This window comes from Toxorhynchites rutilus, chromosome 1 (genome assembly GCF_029784135.1).
Source record: "Toxorhynchites rutilus septentrionalis strain SRP chromosome 1, ASM2978413v1, whole genome shotgun sequence".
Taxonomy (NCBI): Eukaryota; Metazoa; Arthropoda; class Insecta; order Diptera; family Culicidae; genus Toxorhynchites; species Toxorhynchites rutilus.
The window spans coordinates 75,740,055-75,756,614 of record NC_073744.1 but is presented as its reverse complement, the minus strand read 5'-3'; the positions used below and the strand labels follow the sequence as shown (position 1 = coordinate 75,756,614).

The following is a 16,560-nucleotide window of genomic DNA, read 5'->3' as shown; positions in this document are numbered from 1 at the left end:
TGATTTGCTACTCCCAAGCGTAATTCGGTGTGTTGTTTGTTATGCTATCTCGAGTTATGAATTTTCAAACGACTGACAGAACTTATAGTTATAGTAGGAAGATAATTGCAGACAGGCAGACCCGGTACGTCCAGCGGATACTTTGTTTCACAATCAGAGGAATTATTCTAAAAAATTGAACAATTTTCACAAAAATAATAGCTTATCAAATACACTTCCATCAAATAATGAAAACCGTTATGTGCAGTGAGAGAAACACACTTTTATCGCCATACGATAGCATCGTAGATAGGATGTTTCGACAAACACATGGTTGATACTCACTCACATTCTTCGGATCTGCTATGGATGTTTCTGCCTCCGTCAAACTGCCAATTGACTCGGATTTCATACAACCGTAGGGAGTTTCGTTGCCGGTAGACGTGAGGCTGCAACGACAACAGTGTACATTACAATCTTGACTACACGGTTGTGTTTTTTCAAACTACAAACATGGTCAAGGTTATGAAATGGGAAAAATATGGTTTCGAATACATGCAACAATGTACGCGTTTGTATACAAGTGTGCGCGAAATTAGAACCGCACCTCCGAAAAGTATAGGCATCGCTTCGGTCTACTACATCCATGTTAGCGGATGGTTTGTTCGGAACGAAGCAATTGCAAAAATTACTACACAGTTAATGACATCACTTGTTGAGGTTGTCACGCGCAAAACGCTTCACTATCCGGTGATTCACTCAATGCGAGTAGCTGAGAGCAAAAGCCAAAACAAACGTAAATGCGATCGCCCTCCTGTTCGTGACGATGACCACTGACATACTGCACGAGTTCCTCCGAGGTATGATAGTGCCAAACTAAATCAAGCGGTAAGTGGCCGCCACGCGATAAGAACACGGCGAAACTGATAAAGCTATTATTAGTCAACCGGGAATTCTGCTTTGGCAAATGCACTGCACATTTCCACCGGTATTTATGACATTATCGGCACAGATAAGATATTGAAAGAACCCTTTTTTATATTGGCTAGGTGATATACTTCGGGGTAATTATTCATTTTGCATCTGATAGAACGGTATTCGACGTTAACCGGAGAGAAACTCTTCGTTGGAACAGTATACTGGAAAGCGTCCTATTGAAAAAATTACCATCAGTTTTCCGTTTGAGGCCAGGCTTGTAAAATATCATATCGTATGATCATTCCATGCAACATTAAAAAATCACTGCCATCGTATTCGTGAAGCAGAACTAAAATCACAAAACATAAACGAAAACTGACTGAATGCTGTTCATATTCGACGTTCTGACGAACAATGTTGACTGTCCTGATCTACTACGCGAAATTCCACTCACTGTGCCCCCGCATCAGCTGCGCCACTCTGCTTTGATCGCTATTCCCAGGCACAGGACTCACTATGGATCTAACAGCTCTCTATGTTCTTGTCTTAAGGCTTTCAGTGTTGTTTGTGATAAATTTGACATTGATATTACTCGACAATGTTTTATGTGTAGGCTTGAACAATTTATGTGTCTGTACGATACAATCGAAGACTTAAACAAACAAATAAATTTCAAAAATGCTAATATTCGGTGTCGCGGAAAAAAGTCGTGTCTTTCAGGAAGGGTGCCAAATCAGAAAACAGGTCACGACAAGTCAACGTTAATATCTATTTTCACAGCGAACGAATTCTGATTATTTGCATACCAATCGAATCGGAAATTCTCTAAGATCTGGTTGATGTGCTACATTACAGTCCCGTAGTCTGCAAATTGATTAAATTGATGAAAAATGGAAGCATTCCCATTTTGCCATACATTTGTTCTGCCGATTTGCGTGCTTACCTTCCCGTACCGTCAATAAAGAACCACTCATGCATCCGTTCCTGACCGTTTTCAACTTATTTGGTATATCCATCCGCGGTTTGAAATCACACCACTTCTCGTTTGGAGGTCATCAGAGCAACATCGTTGTCGACGAGTGTCGAGCGGGAACGGATCGTCCTTTCTAAGACAGGTGAAAGAGGAGTATGGAGTAGAGATTCTTTCCACAAGGGCCCTTCTCAGGGCTAGAGGCAAATGAACTGAAGAAGTTTGAAACCAAATATGGAATGTAATGAAAACACAGTTGTGAGCTAGCTAGCACACACAACGAGCGGACATCATTCATGCCTAATGTTGATTTCACGCACATATAGGGTAAATGATCTTGATTTGTCCGATTCTGAGTGTTCTCACGCAACTAGTAAATGCGAATCGATTTTCCTTCATGAAAATCACATATAATCAATACGAGTTTAAGGGGGTCTTCGTAGCCACTTGGTTACTCGTTCGCTTACTAAGCGATCGATCGTGAGTTCAAACTCAGGGCCCTCAATTGACCATCTTTGTGTTGTTATAGAATAACTACGTCCACGCTTCGGTTGTCAAAGCGGTTGTCATAGAATCATGTGGAGAAAACAACATTTGTGCATCGGACAACTCATGATCAGAGTTGAGGTCATCGAAATGCGTTAATTACATGGTTTAGCTATGTAAATCAGATACAAATGGTGTGCCAGAATAATGTTTACAATATTTGTAAGTGTTATAATCCAGAAAAGGTCTGAACACGATTAAAAGTAAGTTCAAATGAGGGTCGCATTGACACCAATAGAAGGTGGATTTTATAATTCCTGCAAAACATGTGAATCCGTAAAGATATACTTTAAAACTACTGTAAATCATGAAAACGACAATTTTATTTATATGTTTTGAAACAATAGAATATCTGATTTGACACAGGTACGCTGAATTAGAGCCTTCATAAAACCGGACAAACCATGATCATATTTTCAACTGGACAAACCAAAATCATTTACCTTACACACATCTCGATACAAGAATGGAAGATATTGCGAAACAGCAGGGCCTTATTCCCAAATGCACTACACGTGAAAACAAGTTGAATTGAGTGCAATCTTATTCCGGTTCACGTGCAAGTGTAAATATTTGGTAGAATTCATTATGAATACACCGATTTCATCCATCGATGTTATTCTGGTTTACATTTCACGCTCAAATCAATGTAAACAGAGCGATTCTTTGTGTATTTTTTGCTTGTGTTTTGCTGGGTGAAAAAATTCGAGGGGTTGTATCTGAGACACGACCGCTTAGGACGTAGGACTAAGCAATCTTTTTTTTAAATTTATTGGTTTATTATTTCGGATATTATTTGCGAATTCGTCGAAATTTCATAAATAACTTTTTAGTAGAAAGTTCCAGGGACCCTGAAAAACTTTAGTGGATCGCGTGGTTTTATAGAATAATTTCGAGAAGCAACGATTCTTCCATTGCGAGAACAATACACTAATTGGCAATTTGTTTCTTTATATCAATGCACGCATTGCACTGAGTATTTTACGAGAGGTATCTTCCGTGCATCGCGAGAATGACCGTTCACTGTCGGTCAAAACCTTCAACAAAACAAGGAGCTTGCTGCATCACAACAGAGCCGATGCGCACGAGAACAAACACGAATGGCAACTGAATGTATCGAAGGTGTTCTATTCACATGTACAGGAAATGAACAAGTTCTAAGTTTCGCGCAACGAAAACAAGCAACACATACAGAACCAAACACTGATGGCTAGATGCGACCTATAATCATTTGCACGAGCAGAATAGCGACCTTTGCTGTTTCGGGCACAGAAAGATTCTGAGAATTTTCGTCAGAGCTTACAGCTTACTTACTAAGCTATCCCCCTTCTTCTTCTTCTTTTTGGCTTTAAGAGGGTTTAAACTTTTCAGTTCATTCGCCTCTAGCAAAGCTATCCCCCTTATTCTTCTTCTTTTTGGCTTTAAGAGGGTTTAAACTTTTCAGTTCATTCGCCTCTAGCTCTGAGAAGAGCCATTGAGCACCAGTCTTGAGGAGGCTGGTGAAAAAGAAGAAAAAACCATATTCAGCGGACCTGTTTGCTCAGATGTAAAACCGGGCGAAGGCAGGAAAGGATCCTATGCCATATAAGATGTTTAATATGAGCTGTAACGTAATTGTGTTGTTATTATTGAGTACCAAAGCGGCGACGAAGCATCGTAGAACCAAGCTCTAGAACAAAGGGAAATGTTGGGGGAGGGGGAGGTGGGGAGGATAAGGAAAGGAAGGTAAGGAAAAGGGGTGGGATAGAGTGGGAAGGAATGATGTGATGTTGGATGTAGTTGAATTTTAATGGTGTTAGTAAAATGCTGGATAAGTATGAATTAGTGTGGTTAGAATTTAGTAAACAAAACAATAATATGTTTAAAAGGTATGCTGTTTGATTATGTAGTACTGCTGCATATGCTGGAAAAAGTTAATTTGTGAGTTATATATGGAAGATGTTTATATATTTTTATTTGTTTTAATATTTTTGTATGTTATATGTTTATAGATGCATACACATACATACGCCATTTTTGTTAGATTTGTAATTTTGTATATAAACCTGTGCATGCATGCGCATGTACATGCATACATATATATACATTTTATTTACTTATATCTACATGTATATGCATTCGCGGCGGTGAAGTGACTAACTGAAATAAGAGTTTTTTTTTCGATTTTACCAAAGAAGCCGGTTTCTTTCAGAAACGCAATCAAATTGGTTTCCTGTGTCTCGTCTCTACTGAGAATGTCTCGGAGACTCTGACCTATATTGTGTCGGACACGAGCATCTTTGGTGTGTTGGCATTCTAGTAGAAGATGCCTAACTGAAACTTGGGCTGAGTTACATGCGCAAAGTGGTCTTTCGGTTTTCTTCATTAGGTGTGAGTGTGTGAAAAAAGTGTGTCCAATTCGAAGACGGGTTAGCACCCGTCTTTCTTTGCTGTTGTTTTGATCAAACCAAGGAAGTGTGGTATTTTTGATTTGATGGAGATGGGTGGGAGGGCTATTTAACCAGCCTATGTTCCAGCTTTCGCGAATTTGCTGTTTGACCCAGCGAACTATATCAGTTCGAGGACAGGGTATAACTGGTGGTTCCATTTTGCTACCCTTACCGGCCAGTTTGTCTGCGGCTGTGTTTCCGAGGATTCCGGAATGACCAGGAACCCAACAGTAGGAGATGTTTTTTTCTGAAGCAGCCTCTTCTGTCTGTATTATCCATGGGTGTTTACTGTTTCCACTGAGCAGGTCTTGAAGACAGCTGGCTGAATCGGAGAAAATTACCGTAGGAAGGTGATCATGGGTACACTCTTGTGTAGCTATTAATAGAGCAAAAGCTTCCGCACTGAAGATGGAGCATTGCGGTGGAAGAGAAAAGCTACCGGTGTATCTGTTCTCGAAAATTCCACACCCAACTCTATCGGAGTTAACAGAACCGTCTGTGTAGACCTGGTGTTTGTTATGAAAGTGAGTAGCCGTGAGATGGTTGAAGCAGGCTTTAATTTTTGGTGGAGGGTCGCCTGCACGGACAGTCTTGAGAAGATCAAGATTCACGTTCGGCGGTATGACGTTCCATTTTCTTCCCGTGGCAGTTGAAAGTGCACATATATCGGGAAGGTCTTGGTTCGTGAGGTCTTTGAACCAATTTATAGCTCGAATTACTGATGGTGCATTGGGGTCATTGTCAGGAAGTGAAAGTTGTCGGATGGCTTTGCCCGTGATGATTCTTGTTACAAGGTGTTTGAAAGGCAGATGACCACTTTCCGCCATAACAGCAAGAGTGGGGCTTGTGGTGAAGGCTCCTGTTGCTAGCTTTATTGCTTTGTTGTAGATGGGTTCAATGGCGTTGAGTACTCTGTCCCCACCACGGCTGAAGATGCCTACTCCGTAAAGGATTTGGGGGATCAACCAGATATTGATGATTTTAAGCAGTGTTTCTCTGTGTCCAGAGGATAAACTTCCTGTAATGGATTTGAGGATATTCATTTTCCTGCTAGCGGCTTTTTTGACCAATTGAGCATGATGTAAAAAGTTAAGCCTGGTATCGAAGGTAACACCCAGTATTCTGAGTGTTCTCTTCTGAGGGATTTCGGATTGATTAAGCTTTAGGACGGATTTCTTTTTGAGTGTTTTGCCAATGTGAATGAATCGGGATTTTTCTGGCGAAAATTGGAATCCTATGTGTTGGGCCCAGTTTTGTATGGAATCAATTGTACTTTGAAGTCTCTTTCTCTGTGCTAAACCAAAGCCACTGATAGAAACAAGAGTGATATCATCAGCATAAACAAAAATGTTTATACTGTCGGGAATTAATTCAAAAATAGGTTGCATGGCAACATTGAAGAGTGTTGGAGAAAGGACTGAACCTTGGGGAAACCCGTTTTCAAGAATTTTCAATGAAGACTTGTGATTGTTGATGATTGTTTTAAAGGTTCTGTTTTCCAGAAACCCTTTGATGAAGAAGCCTAATCTACCACAAACCCCCCAGTTGAAAAGATTTTTCAGAACTGGGTACCTCCATGCTCGATCGAAGGCCTTGCTAAGATCGAGTGATACAACATCTGCGTGCAGATTACTTTCAGCGGCGTCGTCTAGGACTTTTTCGAGAGCTACGAGGCAGTCTTCTGTATTTTTACCCGCGCGGAAGGCAAATTGTCTAGGGTCGAGCAGCTTGTTTGACTCTAAAAAGGTCGTTAAGCGCCGGTTGATAATTTTTTCCATGATTTTACCGACGCAACTCAGAAGAGTAATGGGACGGAAGTTGTCCAGCAGGTGATTATTCTTGTCTGGTTTAGGCAGAGAGACCATTAGGCCCTCTTTCCAGCAATTTGGGAAAATTCCACTGTTCCATACGTTGTTGTAAAGTTTTAAAAGAACTTTTTTCCCAAGATAGGGTAGGTTTTTCAGCATTGGGTAGCTGATGTCATCTGGTCCAGTGGAGCCGCGTGTTGTTTTGTTTAAGGCCCATTCTAGTTCTTTGAGGGAAATAGTTTTGTTGAAGTCAAAATTTGCGTCGGTGTTAAAATCAATGGGGATTTTTTCGCATTCTGCCTTGCGGGTTTGGAAGGTGGTATCGAAGCTTTGGTTGGATGAGGTGGAGGCAAAGAAATCTCCGAAAGCCTCTGCTATAGTTTTCCGATCATTTGTATAATGACCGGCAATTAGAAGGTTGTATTCATTGTTCCTTTTTTTGCCATGAAGCCTGCCAATTTTGCTCCATAATTCCTTTGACGACGTGTTAGGATTAATATTGTTGACGAATTTAATCCAGCTGTTATGCTTGGCTGTTTTAATAATAGCTCTAGCATTGTTGCGAGCCCTTTGGAATTTCTCTAGCAGAGTGTGCTTAGATGGGTTATCCGGGTGGGCCTTTCTTAGCTTGCGTAAGGCTTTTCTTCTGTCTTTGATGGCTGTATTTACTTCAGGTGTCCACCATGGGACGCATTTTCTACCAGGATTTCCGCTGGTTCTAGGAATGTGTCGTATTGCAACCTCAAGGACGGCTTGGGAAAAGTCTTCGGGTGTCCAATCTTGTTTGGCTGAGAGGCAGCGTTCAATGTCACATTGATAGCCAGCCCAGTTTGCATATTCAAATTTCCATCTAGGCCTTGTTGAAACTTCTGGAGAAGGTTGGCCAAGGGAAATACATATTGGGAGATGACCGCTGTTGCAGCAATCATCGTGAGTGTTCCATGAAAGCTTTGAACAAAGTTGAGGGGATACGATGGTGAGATCTATGGCCGAAGAAGAGCCAGAAGCAGAATTGATTCTGGTGTGTTGGCCGTTGTTCAGAAAAGTGAGAGTATTATTGGAGAGAAAATCCTCTAAAATGGACCCTCTTCGATTGAGGTATGAGCATCCCCAGGCATACGAGTGAGCATTGAAATCACCCATAAGGAGAACTGGGGAGGGAAGTTGGTTGAGAAGATGTTCCAGTTGACCCCGTAGAGGAGCCACATCGGACGTAGGAGAAATGTATATGCTGGCTACTGTGATTGGAAACGGAAGGTTTATGCGTATTGCCACTGCTTGTAGAGCGGTGTTAACGGGGAGAAAATTGTGGGGGGTGCCGATTTTTATTGAAGTTGCAACCCCGTTGAATGAAGGGTTGGGTCCTTCTTTGAAATAAGTGATGTAACCTTTGATAGAATCTTTGTGAAAATTTTTCTGCGTCATAGTCTCTTGAAGAGCTATGATTGTGGGATTATATTTATAAATTAATGTTTGTAATTCCGGAAAATTTCTTTAGAGACTTCGAATGTTCCATTGAATGGCTAGTTTGTTCGTTGGAGTGAATGTATTGGCGGGTTTGGTGGATCTTATTTACCCTTGGAAGGGGTGCTGTTCTTTCCGGATCTCTTGTCATTTTTGTTTTGTTTGTTGTTGTTTTGTTTGTTATTTTGTGTGTTGTTGTTTTGTGTGTTGTTATGTGTGTTGCTGTTTTGTGTGTTGTGGTGTGGTGCGTTGTTTTGTGTGTTGTTTTTTTGTGGTGTGGTTTCCTTTGATTCCTGATTGTTTCGTGTCTTCTTCCTTTGTTTCTCTTTATTTTGTCGAAGTTCATCTTCTGAGGTTTTTAGCTCTTCTGAAGATGTGTTTTTGGAAGATATCTTCCTCTTGGTTTTTCTTGGGGCCTCAGATATTGTCATTGAAACATCGGAATCATATTCTGATTCGGTGGTCGAGGTATCAGATTCGGACATAGTAGTGTCGACTGTGGATGGAGTGCTTTCGCGACTTGTTGCCGGACTGTTTTCAGCTGAAACGCAACTACATTTGCACTTGTTGCAGCTAGCAGTCGGTTTTTGAATATTATTTATTCTGTCTTGTAGAACACTTGAATATGAAGGTCCATTATTTTTAATGTTGTACAGATCCTTGGCTTGTTTATATGAAATGCCTTGGTCTATTCTAATCTTGGTTATGTTATTTTCTTTTAGCCATATTGGGCACTTCCTGCTCGAAGAGGAGTGGTTCCCTTGGCAATTAATGCAGTGGGCGACATCGTTACACGTTTTGATTTCTGTGCCATGTTCTTTGCCGCAATTTCGACAGAGTGGATTCTCGCGTTGGCATCGTTTCGACGTATGTCCAAAGCACTTGAAACATTGCATCGGGTTCGGAGTCCAAATAAAATTATTTCTGGGATCACTGTCCCACGGATGGTCAGAATTAGGGTAGCTGTGGGGATAATTATATTGTTTTCCTTCCTAGTGATCCGCTTAACTTCGATCACTTGTTGGTCGGCAAGTTCAGTGAGAATTACTGATTCAGGTATTTCAATCACTTCACGGCATGTGACAACGCATTTGCGTTGATTTAATGTTGGATGATATATTACCTCAACAGGTGTTTTATCGATGAGTTCATTTATTAAGAGGAGCTTACCGATGGTGTCCTCGTCTCTGGCCGTTAAGATGTACTGCGTTCTCTTCTTATCGTCCTTTGATGGTCGGGCGTTGTTTTTATTAAAATCTTTCACGAATTTGGTGATGGTTTTACTCACAACAAATGGATTGGATGGTAACACATGATCTCCTGTAGCACGCAAGAGTAAAATTTGTAGATTACCGTTCAGAGGGTCAGCCCACTCTGGAGCGGTACGTTGAGTCGGCTTTCCTTGGTAAAAGTTTGTAGCCCGGCCTCCCGGAGGCCCGGAGCTACTGGACGCCATGATATTGCCTAGCTACACCCTGGGTATAGCCGGCAGAATGATTTCGGTTTACACAAACCTAACAAAACACTATTCGGATATGTGCGAGAAAACGTTTAACACACTCAATGGAGAAAAACGAAATAGCCCAAAACTGATTCACTGTAACGCGAAAATTTGGAAAAAACGTACTAAAATTTTTCAGTCGTATACACTTTCAGTTCAATCACTTCACCGTTGAAATTCGTTTGCGTATATTCACGCTATGTATTATTTGATTCTAAACACTAAAAGAGGCACTATGAGGGTAGCGTCAGTGACGCCACGAAAGCGCGCGCTTTTTCCGGCTAGCCGGTGAGCGCCCGCTTTCCACGGTCGAAACGAGCTGATGCCTTCTCCTATTCGCCTTCTGCTTCCACGCTGTAAAAATTTCAATAATTCTCCTTCTCAAATCGCCAACGGGAGACGTCCCAGTCTGCTGTCCAAAACGCCAAAACGCCGAGCTGCTGAAAAAAACGACCTTCTCGGTCGGAGGTTAAAATCAGTATGCTATCCCCCTTGTTGTTTCTATTCTAGTTGCCCCTTATTGACAGCTCTGTTCGGGAAAGCACGCAAATGGACAGAATAAATGTATGGGGAAATGGGAACGCTTCCAATTTTCATTAATTTTAACCACATACAGACTATGGGATTGTAATGTATAGCATATAAAACAAATCTTAGAAAATTTCCAATTTGATTGGTATGCAAATCGTTAAAATTCGTTCGCAGCAAAAATAGTTATTAACGTTAACTTTATTTCATAAAAACGTGACCTGTTTTCTGATTTGGCACCCTTAATGTAAGACGTCTAAAAATCATGCTAAATGGAGTAAGAAAATATTTGTATTTATTCTTGTATGTAAACAAATAATATTTTCGGCTCATTTTTAGTAATAAAGGAAGCAAATAAAGAACAATTCTCCCTGCTTCTGATCGTCATGGAACATAATCCCAACGCAGCCAAAGGATGTAAATGTGTTCCTAGGAAATCAATGAATGCCGTCATTTCTCTATTGTTTTGCAATTTTCTTTTGATTTGCTACTGTTGGTCCAAACCTCGAAGTAGAAAGCAGAACATTGATTATCAATTTGTGATCCAAGAAAAGGTTCATGCGATTTGTTGTTCGCACATTTTTCAAATAAAACAAAACTGCAACAAAACAAAGAAATAAATGGAGCGACTGTATCTAGTTTCCCTCACATATTGGTGAACCGAATTCCGGCATCGTGGAATTTTTTGTAAAGAATATACACAATGTTTTTAAGGAGTGTGTACTACCTATGAACATCATAAAAAGTATTTAATTTCCGCGATTTCTTTCAACGCGAAAATGAATTACCATGATTAATCTGATATCACAGTTTTATTAGGTATACTAGCTGACTCGGCAAACGTTGTTCTACCAAATAAATTATTTCTAGTGAATATTTTGGTGATTGAATAAACAACAATAACTATTATATTGTAAGTATGTTTGAATGGTTTTACGTTTGTTATCCATTCGTTGATGAAGATCAAACGAATATGTGGCGATAAGGGCTATGACATATAGATGGATTGAGCGCTTTAGACGATGGCCGCCGACAACAATAAAAAAATCAAATAATTCAAACCATCTTATTTTAATGTATAAGATTCACGTAACTGATGTGTTTGACGTTAAGTGTTTTTTTATGTTCTATATTATCTATGGAAATGTGGCAACCTTGCATTAATGAAAAATAGAAGTTGTGGAGCAATTTACTCTTTATCAGATTAGCAGACCGAAAGCAATTTTACATTGTGACCATTTGTATGAACATTATTACTTCATGTTATTTGAATACTTAGATGACATAGTCCTGACTCTAACTCAATCTTTTTTTCTTTATTTTTTACTGCATTTCCGCTAAAACTTTTTTTTAATAATATAAAAAAATTATCAGACACAATTTTCGTACACGACTTTCACCCACTTGCAAGAAATGTGTTTACTACGTTACATACAAATTTGAAATTTGAAAGGGTATTATACCACCCATCAATATTTTTCGTTTTAAAAGTGTGTTTATTCAAACCGAAAATCCGTTTCTATTTTTACAGAAATAGAACACGAAGTTCAATGTCGTCTATGTCAAATTGCCATACGTTATCACATTATCAAAGCTTGATTGAACTTGAGTCGAACGGATTACAGAATGAAAAATGCGATCCGTTCGAGTTATTCTGACTCGATCGTATTTCAAAGTACGGGTGAGTAATAGTCTACTGATCGGATCTGTAATTTCTCTGAGGCAATTACATTATCGATTTCCATAACAATGCATTGCGTTTTAGCCTGGCAATAGCAAAGGCTGTGACGGCGTTAAATTGGTGTCAATTGGACTGTCCTCTGAATAGCCGCAACCGGTTTGTTGAACCCTTGCAGCCAAAATTTTGTAAATTGGTGCAAGTTCTACAAGTTTTTCTAGTGAACTAATTTCAACCAAATCTTGGATATATTTCCTGTCATTGTACGTAGGATTTTTTCAAAATATTGATTTTTGACGAAATGGCGATATTTTTTGTAAAAATCGAGACAGACAACGTGTACAGGCAACTATCGTACTGAGAACGACGGAATTCCAGCTTCAGTATGAACTCGTTGAACCGCTCGTTCCAGCTGCGTGGTGCCTGCTTCAAGCCGTATAGAGATTTGTTCAGTCGGCAGACCAAACTCCCCCTCTCAAATCCAGGAGGCAGCCGCATGTAGACCGTTTCTTCCAGTCGTCCGTTTAAGAAGGCAGTGCGCACGTCCATCTGGTGTAGATGTAGATTCCGCTGCACCGCAACCGCCAGTAAGGTTCGCACAGTCGACATCCGGACCACCGGAGCGTAAGTTTCCTGGTAGTCGTAGCCCTGCCGCTAAGAGCACCCCTTTGCCACCAGACGCGCCTTGTACCTGCCGTTCGATCCGTCTTCATTTTCCTTCATTTGAAACACCCACTTGCTTGCAACCGTCCTGCAGTCAGGAGGGAGTTCCACCAGATCCCAGGTGTGGTTTTTCTTCATCGCTGCCATCTCGTGGTTAATTGCACGTTCCCATTCCGGCCAATCGTCTCGCTTCCGCAGTTCCTCAACCGTATCAGGCAGCTCTCCTACATAGCTCTGCGCATTCAATGCAAACGCAACGCACATGTCGTAGTCACCGAATCGGGTGGGCAGATTCCGTTCACGACCGCTTCATCGCACTCGAACATCTTCAACGACTGGAACTTCCACCGCAACTGGTTCAGGCAGCTGCTCGGGTAGCTGGTCCGATACTAAATGATCTTCGGTGTAGATTTCCGTATACTCACGTTTCCGTTTAGTTTCTTCCACAGCCACATCTCGAGACACAATGACCTTGCGACGAACAGGGTCCCACAAACGATAGCCGTTGACTGCGTAGCCTACCAAGAAACACACTTGGCTTTTAGCATCCAGCGTGGTTCTCTTCTCTTTCGGCACATGACTGTAGACTTTGCTTCCGGCTTCTTCAAACGGCAACCTGTTTTGCTTTCCCACCATGCACGAGCCGCAAATTGCGGATTCCGGCTTCACGCTTCTCTCCACGTCGATGCCTTCGATCATTCCACTTCGGATGTGTTTCAGCAGATTCGTATTCCCGATGTGCCCGAAACGCCGGTGCCATAACGGTAGACTGTTTTCCACACTTCCTGTCATCGCCGATTCCGGATGCTTCAGTACCACGTCCAGATTGGCGCCCTCTGCGACTGGCTGTACAGACTATTTCCGACTGCTTCATAATCCGCGCACTATTGCTTCCGAAAGTTACCTCCATGCCACGGTCCGTAATCCGTTTCACCGAGAATAAGTTCGTATACAGTCCCGGCACGTAGAGAACGTTGTGCACCGTACAGCTCAGCTTTTTGCTTCCAACAGTCGAGAACATTTCAACTTCACCAGCTAGAGCACTAGTGAGTGTAACCCCACTTTTGGCCACGTTTATCGTCACAGGCGTGTCGAGCGGCCGAACATTTTTAAGATAGCTTCTGGTACTCATCATGTGTTCGGACGCCCCGCTGTCCAGTACCCACTGGAAATCACAGCTACCCGACTTTGATTCGCTCGTCATGAAGGCGATGTCACTGTGGGTTTCCGCTGAATGGGCTTTACTCTGCTTCTTTTGCTGCTTTTCCGGTTTCTTCGACGATCGTTCCTGCTTCGCTTGTTCTGGGCAGTTCGCACGCTTGTGTCCTGGTTTTCCGTAAGAGTGACACTTGAAATTGAAGTTCCTGCTCTTTCCCGCAAACGCAGTGCCAACTTCCTGCTTCACGACGAAATGCTGTCTCTTAACGTTTTCGCTCAGCAGCCTCGTTTTGACGAACTCCAACGAACATTGTTCCACTGGCAACGTTTCCAGCACGGTGATGAGCTACTCGTAGGATTTCGGCATCGACTGCAGCAAAAATAACACTATAACGGATTCGTTGAATTTGATGTCCGCTTACCCCAATTCGCGAACAATCTTCTCGAACTCCAAAATTTGCTCTTCCATTGGCCGACGATCGTCGTACTTCGTCCCGGCCAACTGTTTCAGGAGAAAGAAAATTCCCGAAACTCCTTTCCGTTCGAACGTGTTCTGCAGCGTCAACCAGATGTCTCGTAGGGATGTTTTTCCGCGGATGTATTCCAGCTGCGAATCGGCAATCTTGTGGATCAGTATTGATTTACACTTGGCGTCCTCCTACTTCCGTCGATTTCGCTTCGCCTCCTTCTCCGCTTTCACAGCAACCGTGTCCGCTTCGTTTTCTCCGAAAAAATCTTCCTCTTTCAGCTTCTTCTCGACGCAATGACGTATACCCATTTCTTCCAGGTACGCTTCCATCCTGAAGCTCCAATTCGAGAAATTTCTCCCATCGAAAAGATACACTCTTTGTAGGTGGTCGTCCTCCATTTTATACGATCCGAAAAGAAAAAAATTCACTCGCAAACGAAACTACTCGCGACGCGCACAATTTCAAACAAACTTCCGTTACTATGGTAACCTGCTCGCTGGGCCCATAACCTGATGAGGTACAGAGTTGTTAGCGCAGCAATGGTTTATTTGATGAAGAGAACGATACACGGTAACGGTATTGAATTAAAGAGACTTTAAACTCTGAGAGTTCATTCGTCTCTGAGAACGATACAGCGGTAACGGTATTGAGTTAAAGAGACTTTAAACTCTGAGAGTTCATTCGTCTCTTAGAACGATACAAGGAAGGAAGGAAGGTATTGAATTAGAGAGACTTTAAACTCTGAGAGTTCATTCGTCTCTTAAGAACGATACAAGGAAGGAAGGAAGGTATTGAATTAGAGAGACTTTAAACTCTGAGAGTTCATTCGTCTCTTACGAACGATACAATTTAATGACAGCGTTTTTATAGCTACAGAAAAATGAAGAGCCTACTACTCAAGAGCATCGTAAAGGATATGTCAAAATGAAAAACTTATCTAGTTATCTAGATCGCGTGTCTGTTATTCAACACATTTTAGGCCAGATTTTTTTTTCAAGTTTCCATAAAGTACTACCCCCTTAATAAAATCATGTGCTATTTAAAATCTCTAGTTCTAGTTCTCTCTAGCTTAGTAGATTTGCCGGGATAATATGATTGGTTTTTTATTATAAATATACCATTTAAAATTATTTAATTATTTTCGTATTAAATATTTGATAAGGATTGGCGAGAATGGAAGTCAAAAATTATATAATCAAATAAAGAATCATACATTATAATTGAAAAGTTTCAAGATAATCATTGAAAAATTAATTTAATGAGATATTTCATTTGAACTGTTATTTTATTGTTTCTATTGAATTAATTCAAATATATCCAATGAGTAAAATGTCGTAAATCGCATGTCTTAAATTTTGAAAAAAAAGCTTTCGGACTGTTCAAATCTTTGAGCACCGATCTTCTGGTGACACACTCTTATTGGGACAATCTTCTGCTATATGATACCAGATAAAGGCACCTGCTTACTAGCGAAACATGCCTGTGGGAATGCCAGCAGCTGCATCTTTAATGCTTCGACATTGTTTTGCGGTTCTATTTGTTTGACCTACGCAGGGGCTCTGTCCACCGTGGTTGGCGTATCCAGGTTTGCCTTCTTGTGTGCACTAGAGATTCTAAGCTTTTTTCCTCCCGTTTATTCCAATATTCCCGGATAACCTCTTCGATACATTCGCTGGAACTATGAGTTTAGGTCAGTTTGTATTGGGCAACTGCATGTGTAGTCACTTACGCTCATTTTCCTTCCATCTTTGATTATAATAACGCGAAGAATCGTGGGACTTTTGCTCTAGCATAGTCATTTTATCCCGCATATCATGGCGGTGTTCGACCAGCAGAAAACTTACTCAAAAATTTTACTTTCAATTCCATCTCGTGTGGTGTCAATCTTCATTGCACAAATCGCTGTTGAACGTTGAGAATCTCGAACGTTTTTTTTCGATATAAAAATGTGTCCCGCCATTATAGGAGGTTATGACCAAGACACGACCAAATTGTTGACGTAGAACTACGCTGTTGTTCTGTTCAATTCACTTGTCAATAACTTCGGATATTATTTTAGGATGCGAAGTTCCAGAAATAACTGTTTAGCAACATTTTGTTTCATGTCAATGCATTGATAATTTACCTCGAACGCTATTCCGCTATTTTCCCAATTGACATACACTCGGCTACAGGCGATTATATACTTGTTGTATCAGCACCATTATTCCACATCTCATAACTACATCAATCTTTCTTTGGTACCGAATGGAAACAACAACAATAGCAATACTTGCAAGTAACAAATATCATGCTACATGTTATTTAGTATTGTCTCAGTGGAATCGCACCTCTAGACATCAACGAAATCCAACTGAGCTCGAAAAAAGTTGCATCACTTTCTCATGCTCGAGATAAGCGCAGCTGTTGTCCTTAGTGGAGAAAGTTTTGCTACTGGCAAGCTAAACC

At 41.1% G+C, this 16,560-nt stretch overlaps 1 protein-coding gene across 3 annotated transcripts in view; it reads right to left on the bottom strand.

Moving 5' to 3' along the window:
• LOC129771323 (ATP-binding cassette sub-family C member 11-like) overlaps positions 1 to 2,712 on the bottom strand; it is a 50,670-nt gene extending 47,958 nt beyond the window's left edge. Inside the window, exons 1-2 of one of the 3 annotated variants that reach the window (XM_055774850.1) lie at positions 493 to 1,270; positions 325 to 428 (exon numbers count right to left, since the gene is read on the bottom strand). In XM_055774850.1, coding sequence (XP_055630825.1) covers positions 325 to 428; positions 493 to 605 — 217 coding nt within the window. In that variant the 5' untranslated portion in view covers positions 606 to 1,270. Of the gene's footprint in view, positions 1 to 324; positions 429 to 492; positions 1,271 to 1,840 lie in introns of those variants that run through there. The other 2 variants (XM_055774860.1, XM_055774868.1) reach the window with 2 other exon arrangements.
• Between the last annotated feature and the right edge of the window lie 13,848 nt (positions 2,713 to 16,560).